General features: G+C 55.1%; 1 protein-coding gene across 7 annotated transcripts in view; it reads left to right on the plus strand.

Annotated features, from left to right (window-relative positions):
- RAP1GAP2 (RAP1 GTPase activating protein 2) overlaps nt 1-14,007 on the plus strand; it is a 223,428-nt gene that overhangs the window by 205,122 nt on the left and 4,299 nt on the right. For all 7 annotated transcript variants that reach the window (XM_037069725.1, XM_037069722.1, XM_037069721.1 and 4 more), the window contains 7 exons: nt 3,780-3,917; nt 5,503-5,621; nt 8,076-8,189; nt 8,405-8,522; nt 8,982-9,108; nt 12,858-12,934; nt 13,321-13,359. In XM_037069725.1, the coding sequence (XP_036925620.1) occupies nt 3,780-3,917; nt 5,503-5,621; nt 8,076-8,189; nt 8,405-8,522; nt 8,982-9,108; nt 12,858-12,934; nt 13,321-13,329 (702 nt within the window). In that variant the 3' untranslated portion in view covers nt 13,330-13,359. The remainder of the gene's footprint in view (nt 1-3,779; nt 3,918-5,502; nt 5,622-8,075; nt 8,190-8,404; nt 8,523-8,981; nt 9,109-12,857; nt 12,935-13,320; nt 13,360-14,007) is intronic.

The following is a 14,007-nucleotide window of genomic DNA, read 5'->3' on the forward strand; positions in this document are numbered from 1 at the left end:
ACCCCTTTTTCTCATTCCCCCAGAGGAGAACTCGCTCACGGGTAAGCTGCTGAGAAGTGCGCTGAGGGCTGGGAAGCCAGGGTGGCTGAGGGTGGGTGACGGAGCCAGAGGGGATTAGCTGGGAGGCCAGCAGACGCTAAGGACAGACAGGGGCAGTTGTGTGCAGCATGGAGTGGACAGGTCTAAGATGCCAACACTAGACATGGCGGGATTTCCACTCAGTGCACAGAAGACCTTTTCAAGAGCCGGGCTCTTCCGCATTGGACAGGAAGCCTTGAAAGCAGTGAGCAGTCTGTCCCTGGGACATGCAGGTGGGGAGGACATGCGCTGTGGCTTGGATGAGCAGGGGTTGAGTGGGAGAGGGGCCAGGTGGTCGCTGGAGCCCTCCTGATGCCCTGGCGAAGGCTCCGTGTGCCCCTCCGCTTCTCTCCTGCCTGCCTCTTTCCACATCGCTGCCCTCGTTCTCTTATCCACCTGGTTCCTGACTCTTTGGCCCAACTTGAGAAGGCCGGGCTCTGCCCCAGATGGAATGTGCATCTTCTTCCAGATGTGGTCAGACCACATCACTGGGTGATTTTGTCCAGTGGAGCATCGTTACTTTAGGGTTTCCAGGTAGCCATCCTCGCTCTCTTTTTCCGTCCCTCAGAGTGGGGAGAGAGATGACCTTGAGCAAGCAGGCGTCATGCCAGGTGTTTGTCACCCTCACACAGGAAGTGTTGTCACGTGGTATGGATGAGGAAACTGTGTCTCGGAGAGGTTCACACACTGTGCTGGGAACAACCGGGGTTCAGTCCTACACACCCCTGAATTCCCTGTCAGTCCACGGTCCCCTCAGACCTGCCTCCCTCACTCAACAGCACAAGGGCACGTGAGGAGAACACTCCTCTCGGACATCAGTCTGGTTTCTTTAGAAGGGAGGCTGGAACCCCTTGGTCTCTAGTCACCCTCAGTCCATCAACCAGTTGAAATATATGTTTGATCTGGACTCATTTTTGGGTTACTGGGACCCTTTCATCAAGAACCCAGGGTGCTGGGTTTGGGTCCTGGTTCTATCTCTTAGCTTTGGTGTGACCTCGGTCCGTCACTTACCTTTCAGGACCTTGCCTGTCAGCATCGGTCCTCTGTACATCTGAGACATGAGGTCTCAGTGGGATCATGCATGTGATGCTCAGCAGACCAGACACCAGCACATGGGGCTCATTCCACATGTTTAGTTTTTCCTAGAAAAAGACAGCGAGAACACATCTGAACATAAATGATTCATGGCCATGTCACAGTTGATGACAATGGTGGTGACACACACGAGGGCCCCAGGGAATTTATTGAGCTTGATGGAACACTTGAGTCATTTAGGGAAACTGGGCATTTACCCAAGGACACCTCCGAATGGTGCCACACCTTTCCTGCCCTTGGCTTTGCAGAGGGCCCAGGCCTTGGTGGTGTTTGGGTGGTGGTGTGAACACCACGTGCTGGCTGTTCCAACCACGTGGTGGGAGACTGTTGCTTGGACACTCTCTTCTGTGGTCTAGAAAGAGAGTTGATGTCCCGGAGGGGGCGTCTTTGGCTCAGACAGGCCAGGCCAGAGGAGTGACAAGGCCGGTGGGCTCCATGCCTCATTCAAGGGGAACTTGCTCCCAGCACAGTCAGATTTACAAACGGCCCTCCTTCCTGAGCCAGCTCCCCTCTTCAGGGCAGAAAGGCAGGCATGCTGTGGAATTGGCCATTCCTGAACTTGGAGGATTCGGGACCTGCTATTTGGGTTGGGGGCAGCGTTCTTGCCAATTTCTTGGGACTGTCTTTTTGTAGGCCAGGCTCTTCCCTCGATGCTTCAATGGAGGGAAGGGCAACATCCCCCATGGGACCATCTGTAGCCTGACACGTGGAGTGTGCATGCAGACGCGTGTGTGTTCACGTGTGGGTGTGAGCCAAGTGAGGATGGGAGCAGTGCCCACACGCTTGTCCCTCTGCATCTGTTTTCTGAAGCTGTGGTTCTGAGAACACTCTGCCTCAACTGGCCCACACAGTGAGCGAAATCCGTCAGCTCGCCTGACCGGAAGGCCCCAGGCGACTTGCAGCCCAGCCTGGTCATGGGCAGGCAGGTCCTTCCTCGTTCCCCTCTGCCATCCCCATCTGTTTTGCTCTCAGGCTTCATCCCTCACCGCCCAAGGTGGTGGCTGTGGCTCTGGGTAGAGACATGTCACATCTCTTTAGGGAAACATTGAGGAACTCTTTCCTCAAAGCCACCAGCAGGTGTCCCCTCATGTTCCACTGGCAAGGGCACGGATTACGTGACTGCCATAGAGGGTCATGGTTGACTCCTTTGTCCTGTGGGGGGGGAGGGGCCACTGGACCAGAGGGAGGCTCTGGCAGCCAGCAAGGAACAGGATGGGATGGCACTTGTTTGCAAGCAACTAATAATACTTGCATCTGAGAGTCCTTGCCTGTGGCTCTGAGGCCCAGGGGCCCTGGACAGTGAGTTAACACAGCAGGAGCACCCCAGGGGCCCCGGGCCCTTTAGTGCTGCCTACTTTTAGGAATGTCTTCTTCCCCCTGCTGATGTGCATACTCCTGGGCGGCGGGGCCGTGTCTCACACCACTCTGACTCCCCTCCTGCAGTTCTCTCAGCGTGTGGCATGGTGCTGGGCACACGGGAAGCACATGACAAATGCTTGTTATTAACAGTAAGAGTAGCTACAACTATTGGGTGCTTTGGGTGTGCTGGGCTCTCAGCTTTGTATGCATGGCCACCTGCCTGTATTATTGAGTGACTGAGTGAGTGACCAAAGGGAAGTGATGTGGGGTTTGGGGGTTCCTGGAGAGGAACTTTCCTCCCTAGAACTCTTGTGTCGTCTTTGAAGGCCTTCCGAGCCAAGAGCATCGTCCTTGTCGTAGGTGGAATCCTCTAGGGCTTCTGGCATTGGGAAAATCCTCCCTCAGCCCCAGCTGAGATGTGCCCGCCTCACTCTAACCGCTCTCCTTGGGTCAGGTTCCAGAGCGACGCAGGAGGCCGCAGGGCAGTGTGAGAGCTGCCATCCCCCCCCAGGTCTGTCTCTGCTGTGGGCTCAGCAGTCTTCACTGTAACTGTCCCTCTCGTCCTTGCATGCACAGGGACAAGCCCCTGGCTGTCCTGGTTGTCCTTTCTGGGACACTCCACTTTGTGCCCTATGCTCTTTGGTGGCTCTAGGTGGGCACAGGGCTCGCATGCCCTGAGCAGCTCTGGGCCCTCTGAGGGCTTCAGCCTGTTGTCTGAGTGCGCCTGACCTGTGTCAGCAGCTGAACCAGGTGGCAGGCTCATGTTGACAGTGCCCTTAGCCCCATACAGGATGCCTGGTTTCCTGGAGACAAGAGTCGAGTTGGGGTGAAGAATGTGGCTGCATGATGCTGCTTGGGCCTCATCATTTCCGATTTGCAGCAAGGGAGCTGCAGCTTAGAGAGCTAGACCAGGTCATGCTGGTTGGTGAGCTGTTCCAGCCACTTTCCTCCATGTAATAACCTTTGTCCTCCTTGCAGGGGACCTGGGGCACTGACTGCTCAGACTCCCCTGGCTAGTGTCCCCCTTCACCTTCGCCTGCAGAGAGCCACCCCTGCCCAGAGCAGGTGAAAATCCTCTGCAGATTCCAGGGATTAGAGTGGAGGCCCCTGAGGGAAAGAGTGTGCGTGGGTGTGTGTGCACAGTGCGCCCATGCCCAGGGCTGTGTCTGCCGAGCCCCCTGAGAGGGCGGGGCGTTTGGAGGGGTCTAGCTCCCGCTCTCAGGCCCCGCCCCCTGCCTTCCCCACAGAGGGCCATCCGTGTGCGCAGCCACTCCATGGAGACTATGGTGAGCAGCCAGAAGAAGCCGCATGGCGGGGGTCTCCCCGGCAGCCTCAGCGGGGGCATCTCCCACAACAGCACGGAGGTCACCAAGACCACCTTCTCGGTGAGTGCCTGCACGCCCCGGGGTTCCCCAGGTCGTGGTCAGGGAGGGGTGTGTTTGCCAGGCTTGGCCAGATGACTAGAGCAGGTGAGTGTGATGATGGAGGGAAACCGAGGTGGAGGGGCGGGGGGGGGCGGCCCCCTCTGAAATCAGAGCCTCCTCCAGGTGGCACCTGGGCCTCCCCGTCCTGGGCAGCCTGGCAAAGTGGTCCTGGGGTGCGTTTCTCCACCCGGAGCTTGTGTCGGTGACTATGAGAGAGGCGTCTGTTGTTTGTTATTATCAAGGGCAGGAGTTATTTGTTATTAGCAGGGGAGCAAGGCTGCCCCTGCTTGCTGTGTGCAGGCACTGAACTGTGAGTAATTCGTGGACCCCTGTCCCAACTGCATGAGGCAGGAACAGCTGCGCTCCCCAGTTCATGTTTGAGCGAGAGGAGGCCCAGAGGGGTTAGGTGACTTGCTAGAGGTTGCCCGGCTAGGCTGAAGAACTGGGATTTGGTTGCAGGTCGCCCAGATCCCAAGTCTTCCCTCTAAATCGCTGTGTGTACAGTTTCAGGAAAAGAGAGCCTGGCGGGTCTGGGGGTTTGGGCCTGGTCAGCTTGCAGCAGGAGTGGTGCACGTTAGGGTTTGGATGGGTGCACCTTCGGCCTTTCTTTTTCTTTTCTGTAATCACAGAACATACCCACCACAATACCAACAATTCCTATTATAAATGGCCTTGTGTAATTCATTTCATGTGCCAAATAGTATTTTCATAGCTATGACCTTGTTCTTCCCAGAAGGTCTGTCAGGTGAGTGGTCAGGGCAATGATCTTCAACCTGTGGATGACACTGAGGCCTGGAAACGTTCTCCCCTCATCCAAGGTTGCACAGCATGCAAATGGCAAAAACTGGGGCCTGGGTTAGAGGCCTGGCAGGGCCTAAAGAAGAGCCACAGGCTCTGCCTTCCCCCTGCTCAGTTCCTACCTCCAGCCCCTGCTCGGGGCAGAAGCAGAGCCATGTTCTTGGCAGGCCCTTTTGCTGCCAGTGTGTGTGGACCTGGCCCTGCCATTCGTGTTCTGTCTTGTTATTGTTACACCCGGCTCAGACCCATTTATTTGCAAGCAGTGGCTAGAGAGTCAGGGGCCCTGGGTCCTTATGCTTGTCCTGCCAGTGATTTGCTCTATGACCGTGACCAAATTCCCTGCCCTTCCACTCCACAGCTTCCTCATTGGTAGAGCTAGGTAACTCCCCAGGCTCTCTCAGCTTTTCCCAGTCTGTGACCCCCATGAATCAACCTGTCCTTCTTAATATGTGAGGTTCTCTTAGGGTGGCCCTGACCCCGAGTTACTCTAAGAATTCTGGTCGTTAGTGGATTGTTACCTGGGGCCATCAGTGTTGGGTTAAGAACACAGGAAAATGGGCTGTAAGTGGCGTGAGCTTTGGGTTTCAGCTGCTGTTCCCTGGCCCCACACTTCCTGTCTGTTTCCTGGGGTCTCTCCAGACCAGCGGTGGGCAGGGTGCAGGGGCCATTTGTAGACCAGAAAGAGGGATGCAGGGCAGGAGGTCTGGGTTTGGGGAGTGAGCATTCATTTTGGCAGTTTCATTGGCAGCCTCCAGTGGCAGCGGCAACTGCAAAGAACCAATCGCGGAGCCCCATCAAGCGGCGGTCAGGCCTCTTCCCCCGTCTGCACACAGGCTCTGAAGGCCAAGGGGACAGCCGGACTCGATGGTAACTGCCCAGTGTGGGTTTGGTCAGGTCCCTCGGGAGGGCTAGGCACAGCTTTGGGAGATGGCGTCCTTCCAACCTGGTCCCCTCGCCGGGTCCTGCACGCCCGCTGTCACTCACCCAGCTCACCCACGGTGGCAACCCCTCAGTCACAGTTGTTCTCGTCACATTTCACCCAAGTTGGAAATGTCGCTTAGAGTGTTTGCTTCCCTTTTCAAAGCTTACTCAAATGGCCTTTTTATGGAAGCCTTCCCTGATTCTGCCAGGCAGAGTTAATGGAACCTTCCTTTGGGCTTCCAGAATGTTCTTCTTCTTCCTTCCTCCTCCTCCTCCTTTCTTCATCTTCTTTTTTCTTTCTTTTAGCAACTCTTGTATCATACTTATTCCATTCTTGCTAATTGCCTTTCTGATCCTTTCTTCGGTGAGCCCTTTTGCTGTTTGTGTCAGCCAGCAGCATTCGGTGAGTGCCTGTGCCTGAGGTGGGCTCCCTGCTTGGATTGGAGTTCCAGAAGCTTGTAGCCTTGTGCCGAAGGCAGGCATTTAGGTTGACTGCCAGCGTCCAAGTTGTCTGCCTGCAGCCCCGGAGCAGGCACCAGTCCCGAGCTTGGGCGTGCAGGGTGAGGGGCAGGTTTGTGGAGGGGGACGGAGGGCTCTGTCGGGAACCTATACATGTGAGTGAGTCCTCATGGCCCACTCCATGGAGAAATCCAGAACTCTCAGTGGTCAGAATCACTGTCTTGAGCTTGGGAGGAGGCCATGACTGGAGAAGGAGAGGTGGGAGTCACTGGTGTGGTGGTGGCGGTCGAGATGGGTCAGTGAATATGATTACCCAGGGGTGTGTGGAGAAGGCCTGGGGACACCAGCACTTAAGGGCAAGTGGAGGAAGGAGAGAGAGAGCCAGTGAAAGAGACTGGCAGGGAAGGAATGTGGGAGAGGAGGAGGAGAGCCTGGGGTGGGGGGGGCACGTCTCAGAAACTAGGGAGGGGCCACTCCAGGAGGGAGGGTCAGCAGTATCAGTTGTGCAGAGAAGTCTGGCCCGGTGGCCCAAGCCCTTGCTTGGGTTGACAATGAGTAGTTCACGAGTGATCTCATTAGAAGTACATTGAGGTGCTTCATGCCTCTAGGATGGTTATAATCAAAAAGACAAATCCATGTGTTGGCAAGGATGTCGAGAAATTGGTGCCCTTGTGCATTGCTGGTGGGGATGAACACCAGTGCAGCTGCTTTGGGAACCAGTCTGGCAGACCCTCGGATCCAATGGTCCTCCTTATGCAGCTACCGTAAGACCTAGTGGTTCCGGTGCTCCGTGTACACCAAGGGGCAGAACACACTAGCACCAGCACGCGGGTGTCTGTAGCAGCATTGTTGGTCATAGCCAAAAGTGGGAACGAGCCCAGTGCCCGTCACTCAGTGAATGGATAAATAAAATGCGGTATACCCCCAAATGGGATATTATCTTACGATAAAAAGGAACAAAGTATTGATTGATACATGCTGCAATGTGGACAAACTTTTGAACACTAAGCTCAGTGAAAGAAGCCACTGAGAAGACACCATGTCGTGTGATTCCGTTGTACGAAACGTCCAGAAGAGGCAAATCCATAGAAATAGAAAGCAGACTAGTGGTGGTGGGGGCCGGGGGTGGGGTTGTGAGTGTGTCTAGAATTTCTTTTGGGAGGATAGAAACGTCCTAAAATGAGATGGCGGTCGTGGTTGTGAATATACTAAAAAATCATTGAAAGGGATGCTGTTAAATGAGTGAATTGTACGTGGATTATATTGCCATGAATCTGTTATAAGACTAAAAGTACTTTAAGTACAGGGCCGCCTTGTCCCCAACAGAGGGCACAGAGCAAGTAGTGGGCAGTGGTACGCGGTCGCCCTTAAACTGGAGGAGGAGGAAACCCTTGGGTGCCGGGCTGTGAGTAGCCCATTTACCCAGATGCCCTTCCCAGCCCTGAGGGCAGCCTCAGCCCGACTGTCTAGGGAGCTCGTGGTGTGGGTAGGCTGTGGTCCTGCCCGCACCGCACCCCGAGGGGTGCAAATGCACTGGGTTGGTTCCTGACTGTGGTGGTGGATGTCCCAGACCCCACTCCATTCCCTCTGTGACCTGCCCTTGACCTAGAGCTCTGCCAGCTGGGTGCCCTGCCTGGGTGTGGGGTGGGCTTCTGGTGGCCTTAGGCCAGGACTCCTGCCTGGTAGTTTGTGATTCTCCCCCAGCAGCCTGCTGTAGCCCTTGCAGAGCAGAAAACCCCATTGTCTGTCCCCCCTCAATCTTTGAGGGGGTCTTGGGTGGGAATGGAGATCCTGGTGTCCATGCTCTCTGTCAGGGAGTGCTGTGACCCCCCACAGGTACCCCCATGGTACTGAGAGGGGGCTCTGTCTCGGGCCTGGGGGTGAGGTGGGGGTTGGGAACCGGCCCCCTGACCTCACTCCTCTTCATCCTCATTTCCTCAGTGACAGTGCATCCAACAACCCCAAGGCTCTGGATGGCGGGCACTCTTCTCAGGAGATAAAGTCTGAGACCTCGTCTAATCCCAGCTCTCCAGAAATCTGCCCCAATAAGGAGAAGTAAGAGTGAGGGTTGGGGAGGGCAGCTGGTTTCAGCCCCTTGGAGCTCTGCGGTGTCTCTGCTCCACGCATCTCTCGCTCTGGGAGCTCCTTGGAACATCAAAGCCAACAGGCAGGGCTGTGGGGGGCCATGTGTGGGCAAGCTCAGTCTGTGGGAGGCCAGCCTTGCCCGAAGTCCTGGCCTGTGACCAGGGCTTCCTTCCTGTCCCCCGCAGGCCCTTCATAAAGTTGAAGGAGAACGGCCGGGCCAACATCTCCCGCTCTTCCTCCAGTACCAGCAGCTTCAGCAGCACAGCAGGGGAGGGCGAGGCCTTGGAGGAGTGTGACAGCGGGGTAGGTGGGGCCCTGTCCAGCCCTGGGGGTGGGGAGTGCCCTCTGCCCCCGCCCCCCCACACTGGCTCTGTGCCTACAATAGCTCCTGTGGACAGAGCCCCCGGCCATTCTCTGGGGATAAAGGGGAAGTGTAGAAACAAGCGGTGGCCTGCACGCATGCGTGGCCTCTCCACCCTCTGGGAGCAGTGGTGCAGGGCATCTTGCTGGAGTGACACAGGAGCAGCAGCAGAGGGTCAGAGGCCAGGCTGAGTGGTATCCCTGCCATGGGGTTCTTGGCCGGAGAGGAGAGGGGTCAGTGCTCCATGGGTGTGGGTCAGGGCACTTCCCGGTGGGCAGAGGGGAACCAGGGTTGGAGGCAGCAGCAGGGAAGAGCATGTCCCAGCAGGGAGTTAGGGGCAGGGAGGAGGGGGCAGGGGCAGCCCTGGGTCACTGCCTCACTCACCCGGCCTCTCTCCCCAGAGCAGCCAGCCGTCCACCACCTCACCCTTCAAGCAGGAGGTGTTTGTCTACAGCCCGTCCCCCAGCAGCGAGAGTCCCAGCCTGGGGACAGCCACCACTCCCATCATCATGAGCCGGAGTCCTACAGGTTGGTGGCATCTGACAGTGGCACCACGTGGCCGGGACGGGAGGACTGTGCCCGACCCGTTTGTGGGGCATGAGCCCCAGGCATGTTGAACTGGCCAGTTTCTGCCCCGATCCCTGGGGTGCGGCCCAGAGCCCTGCCAGCTCCCTGCACCAGCCTGGAGAGCCCGTGTGCTGCCCTCTCCTCACATACGGGGAGGCTGAAGCTCAGAGAGCTCAGCGATTTGCTGGAGGAGCTGGAATTGTGGGAGTCGAAAGCTGAGGTTCTTTCCACTGACCTCTCACTCCACCTCATCACCGACTCGGGGCTCCTCTGTGACAGTGGTGGTCCTCAGAATGCACAGGTGTGAGGTAGGGAGTGTTGCAGGTGGAGGAAACAGCACATGGAAAGTCCTGGTGAGACTGAGTCTGTGATCTGGAATCACTCATGGGTCAGTGTGGCTGGAGTTCACCAAGATGACAGGGGACAGAAGAGAGGAGATATGGTTAGGAGACAAGATGGGGGCTGCCACAGAGCCCCTGGTGGGGATTTGGACCTTATCCTGCAGGCAGTGGAAGCCACTGAGAAGACTTTAAGTCTTTGAAGTTTCTTAAGTAGAGAAATACCATGTGGAGTAGAGAAAGACCACTTTGGTGGCTGCAGCTGGCTCAGTAGATAGGCTTGGTGGACGCAGGTGCAGGGAGAGAGATCAGCAAGGCTTACACTGAGTGGTGAGGGGGATGGGCCGTGGATCTGCTGAGTGCTGGAGCAATGGCAGGAGCACATGGATTCAAGATGCCAAGGAGGTAAAGACTTCCGGGCTTCTAGTAGTGGGGGTTCAGGGAGAGCAAGGAGTCTGGGCCTTTTGGGGCTCCGTGATCCCTGCAGTTGGGCAGAGTAGGAGGAGCCAGCCCTGGGGAAAGGGTGAAGGCTTGGCACCTGGGGGGGGGTCTCCCGGTGGGCGTGCATGGTAGGCACCACTGGGTGCTGTGGGTGCTCAGAAATCAGAGCCTTGGGCCTGCCCTGGGGGAGGGCAGCTCAGTGTGGGGGCAGGCACAGGGCTCCGGAGCCTGGGTCCCCGTCCTGGGTCTGCTGCCTGCTAGCAGTGTGACGTTGGTCAACTCACTCAGCCTTTCTGTGCCTGTTTCCCTAAGCAAAAAAATGGAGGAGGGGAAATAGTTTCTACCTCACGGTTGTGTGAAGATGGAATGAGCTCACACCTGTAAGAACTTGCAGCTGTCAACCTACGTGTTCATGAAATAACAGGGACAGACAATGGTGTAATCAGGTCTCAGCAGGGAGTGGCCTTGCTCCCCAGGGCGCATCCGGCAGTGTCTGGACAAAATGTCTTTTCAGGGATCATGATGACAGGAAGGGCGCTGCTGACCCCTCATAGGCAGAGGGCGGGGGTGCTGCTCAGTGTCATACAGTGTACGGGGTACACCCCACAGCGAAGAGCTATCTGGCCCAAGAGGTCAGCAGGCTGAGGTGAGGACACTGGTCTGAATGATGGAGGTGCAGAAGGGGCCTGTGTGGGCCCCCTGTGTGGCCGGGCAGCCGTGGAGCTGGGCTGTCATCCTGGCTGCATGACTGACGGCCCACTTGTCTGAGCCTCCTGTCCTCACCTGTGAAGTGGGGCAGTCACGCAGATTCTCTGGTATAAGAACGTAAGCCTTAACTATTGAAGGAATGAGGGAAAGGATATGTAACCAAGCTTGCCTCCTACTTGGCATTTTTTAAAAAGATTTTATTTATTTATTTTTAGAGAGAGGAAAGGAGGGAGAAAGAGAAGGAGCATCTGATTCTCACATGCCCCAACTGGGGGCCTGGCCTGCAACCCAGGCATGTGCCCTGACTGGGAATCGATCCTGTGACCTTTCATTTAGCAGGCTGGCTCTCAAACCACTGAGCCATACCAGCCAGGGCCTACTTGGTATTAAATGAATATAAAAATAACCAAGGCCTTGGGTAAAGGGAAGTTTAGAGAGTACCTGTGACTTACTGAAGGCCACCCAGGGCAGAAGGGACGTGGAACAGGCTCAGTAACCCCTGCCTGATGTTTACTGCACCTCACATTCCTCCCCCCATATAGTATGTAACCCTGAGGGGTCGCCTTTCACCCTTGGCCCCAAGGAGTTCGTGCTGGGTACCTGCGGGCTCACTCTGGCCCTGCAGAGATCTGGAAACCTGTTTTAGGCTGTTTGGCTGCATCTGAGGAGAGACAGGGATAAGGGGAAGGAGGTGGCCTGGAAGGGCCTGAAATTCTTCCAAAATCTCAGATGCCCTGACCGTTGGGCATTTCATGCCTGGGCTCCTGGGGCCCTGAGAGGGGGTTGGCGGGTCACACCGAGAGGTGCGCATGGTGCTGGTAGGACCCCTTGATTGAAGCACCGGGAGTAGGGCGGTGGCCTCCAGGTGCAGTGTGCTGAGCTGTTGGCTCTCTGCTTGGGCCAGGTGTCCACCCCCGCCCGCCCCGTGCTGTGCTGGCAAGTGTTTCACATCTGGCTCTCCCGCCACTGTTCGTCCTCCCCCCAGAAACATCTGTGTAGGCTAACTGTAAATTTTATTGATGTGAAGGGTCCAAAGCACACAATTTATAAATAATGACAAAATATACACTGTTCTTTGCTATAAATCCCATATAGCCAATTGATACTCACAAAAACACTTTTATTAATCATTTGCCCAACTTTATATCCATAGCCACCTCAAGGGTGCAAGTGAAGAACGAGCGTAGTCCTGACGTGAACGGTGATTGGTGTAGTTTTTGTCAGCGACGTGAGCAACTTCTTTGCAGAATTAGACAATAGTTTTCAAATACTGGAAGAATATTTGCTAAGTTTTTGTGCCAGTCACAATGCCTAAGACACAACACATTTTATTTTTATTTTTTTAAAAAAGATTTTATTTATTTATCTTTAGAGGGGAAGGGAAGGAGAGAGGGAGAGAAACATCAATGTATGGTTGCCTTTCGTGCATCCCCGGCTGGGAGTTGACCTGCAGGGAACTGGCCTGCAACCCAGGCATGTGCCCTGACTGAGAATAGAACCGAGATCATCTGAGTCGCAGGCCCGCACTCAATCCACTGAGCTACACCAGCCAGGGCTGACACAACACATTTTAAATTTAGTCTCTATTACTAGTATTTTCTATGTTAGTTTCTGAAGGCTATATAGCAGAATAAATCAAAGTGATGAGTAGCTCTCACTGATCTCAAGCAGCCAGTGTAACGTGGAGTTGGGAGGAACTACCCAGTAGCAATGGATGTAAATAACCTTAAAGAACAGGCAATAGTGAACTGTAGTGAAACAGTAAGGAGTGATGACTTTTGAATCATCAGTTATTTATTACCTTTGATGAATATCATTTAATTAGAAGCTTATGCAATTAAAAAATGACTGTGTGTAACAATCAACTCAAAAAAATTTCTAAACAATTTAAGAGTTGGCCCCTGTAACCTGGTGTGAGTCAGCTAGAGTGTCTTGTGGAGGGAGGAGGCCCCTCTCCTGCCCAGTTCCCTCGGGACAGCCTGTGACCTGCTGCAGCCCCGCCCCCTCTTTGTGGGCATTCTTTGTTTTTTTCGAAAGAGGAAGAACCACTTTAATTGATGTAATTTCATGACAATAACATGTTCAGTAATGCAGTGTATAAAATTGTTGTAAGTGCACCAAAATTTTTATTTTTATTTAAAAAATACTTTATTGTTTATGCTATTATAGTTGTCCCAATTTTCCCCCTATTACCCCCCCAATGGGCATTCTTCTTTGTTCTAGATGCCAAAAGCAGAAATTCCCCGAGGTCAAACCTGAAATTCCGCTTTGACAAGCTCAGCCACGGGAGCTCCAGTGCGGTGAGGATAGATAGAGGGGCGTGGGCGTGGGGGGGGCCTCCCGCAGCCCACCTGCCAGCCTCCTCCAAGGGGTGGCCTTCCTTCCCAGGGGCACATCACAGGGGGGTGGTTGAGGAAAGCTTTAGTCCCATCTGGGCGTGACGCCATCAGTTCCACGCGGTGCAGGCATCAGCTTGGGGGTCACCAGTCCCCTCTGCCACATGTCCTATGTTAGAGCCGCACCCCTGGACACACATAGGTGTGAGTTGTGGACTGTTGGTTCCGGGGCCCCTGGGCCCTTCCTGAGCTCACGGGGGACTTGAGACCTGAGTGCACCGAGGTTGTAGTTGGTAGGGATGATATTGTCTAGTTTTATAAAACTCTTGGATGGATTTCTCTTGAAACAGGGTCACTAATGAGGAAGAGGAGTTCTTTGTCTATCAAAGGTAGGTCATGTGTTTGTCCTGCTGTGGCCATGTGGCCTGGTAACCTGAGAGTGGCCTGGCACCTCTGCCCAAGCCTTTATGGTGGGGCCCAGGGTAGGAAAGAAGGCAAGTGGCCTCAGGTATGGATGGGAAGGGCTGTTTGGTAATTTGGGCCAGACCCACTGAGGTGGTCTCCCTGCCCCACAGGAGCCCGGTTGAGGGCCAATAGCCCAGAGCCTGCTTTCCTTTCCTGGAGCAGAGAGTCCTCAGTTTGCCCACTTGCCTTCTGCTCCCCACAGCCTTTCCCTCGTGATCATTGCCCACAGCCAGGATGAGGCCCTGCCTGAGTGTCCAGAGATGCCTCAGTGCTGTCAATGTTATGCAGGCGACCCGAGGGAGGACCTCTGCTCCCAGCCACAGCGCAGGGAGCGTGTTGTTTTCAGCGGATAAGGGCCTGGGTCCAGCGCGCCTCTAGGCCTGAACTTGTACTAGTGAAGTTAGTCGAGGCCCTTTCGAATCCCCACCCTGCAGTGGGGCTGCAGGTGTGTGAGTCGCAGAGCCGGGGGGAGGGACAGCGCTGGGCCCATTGTGTCTGAATCTGATCTGGGAGAAAAAACAGAAAGGAAAAGGGAATGCTGGTGCTCCCTCTAACTCCCAGTTCAGATTCCT

The sequence above is a fragment of the Sturnira hondurensis genome, unplaced genomic scaffold (assembly GCF_014824575.4).
Source record: "Sturnira hondurensis isolate 20B ecotype Veracruz unplaced genomic scaffold, ASM1482457v3 Scaffold0018728, whole genome shotgun sequence".
NCBI classification, from domain to species: Eukaryota; Metazoa; Chordata; class Mammalia; order Chiroptera; family Phyllostomidae; genus Sturnira; species Sturnira hondurensis.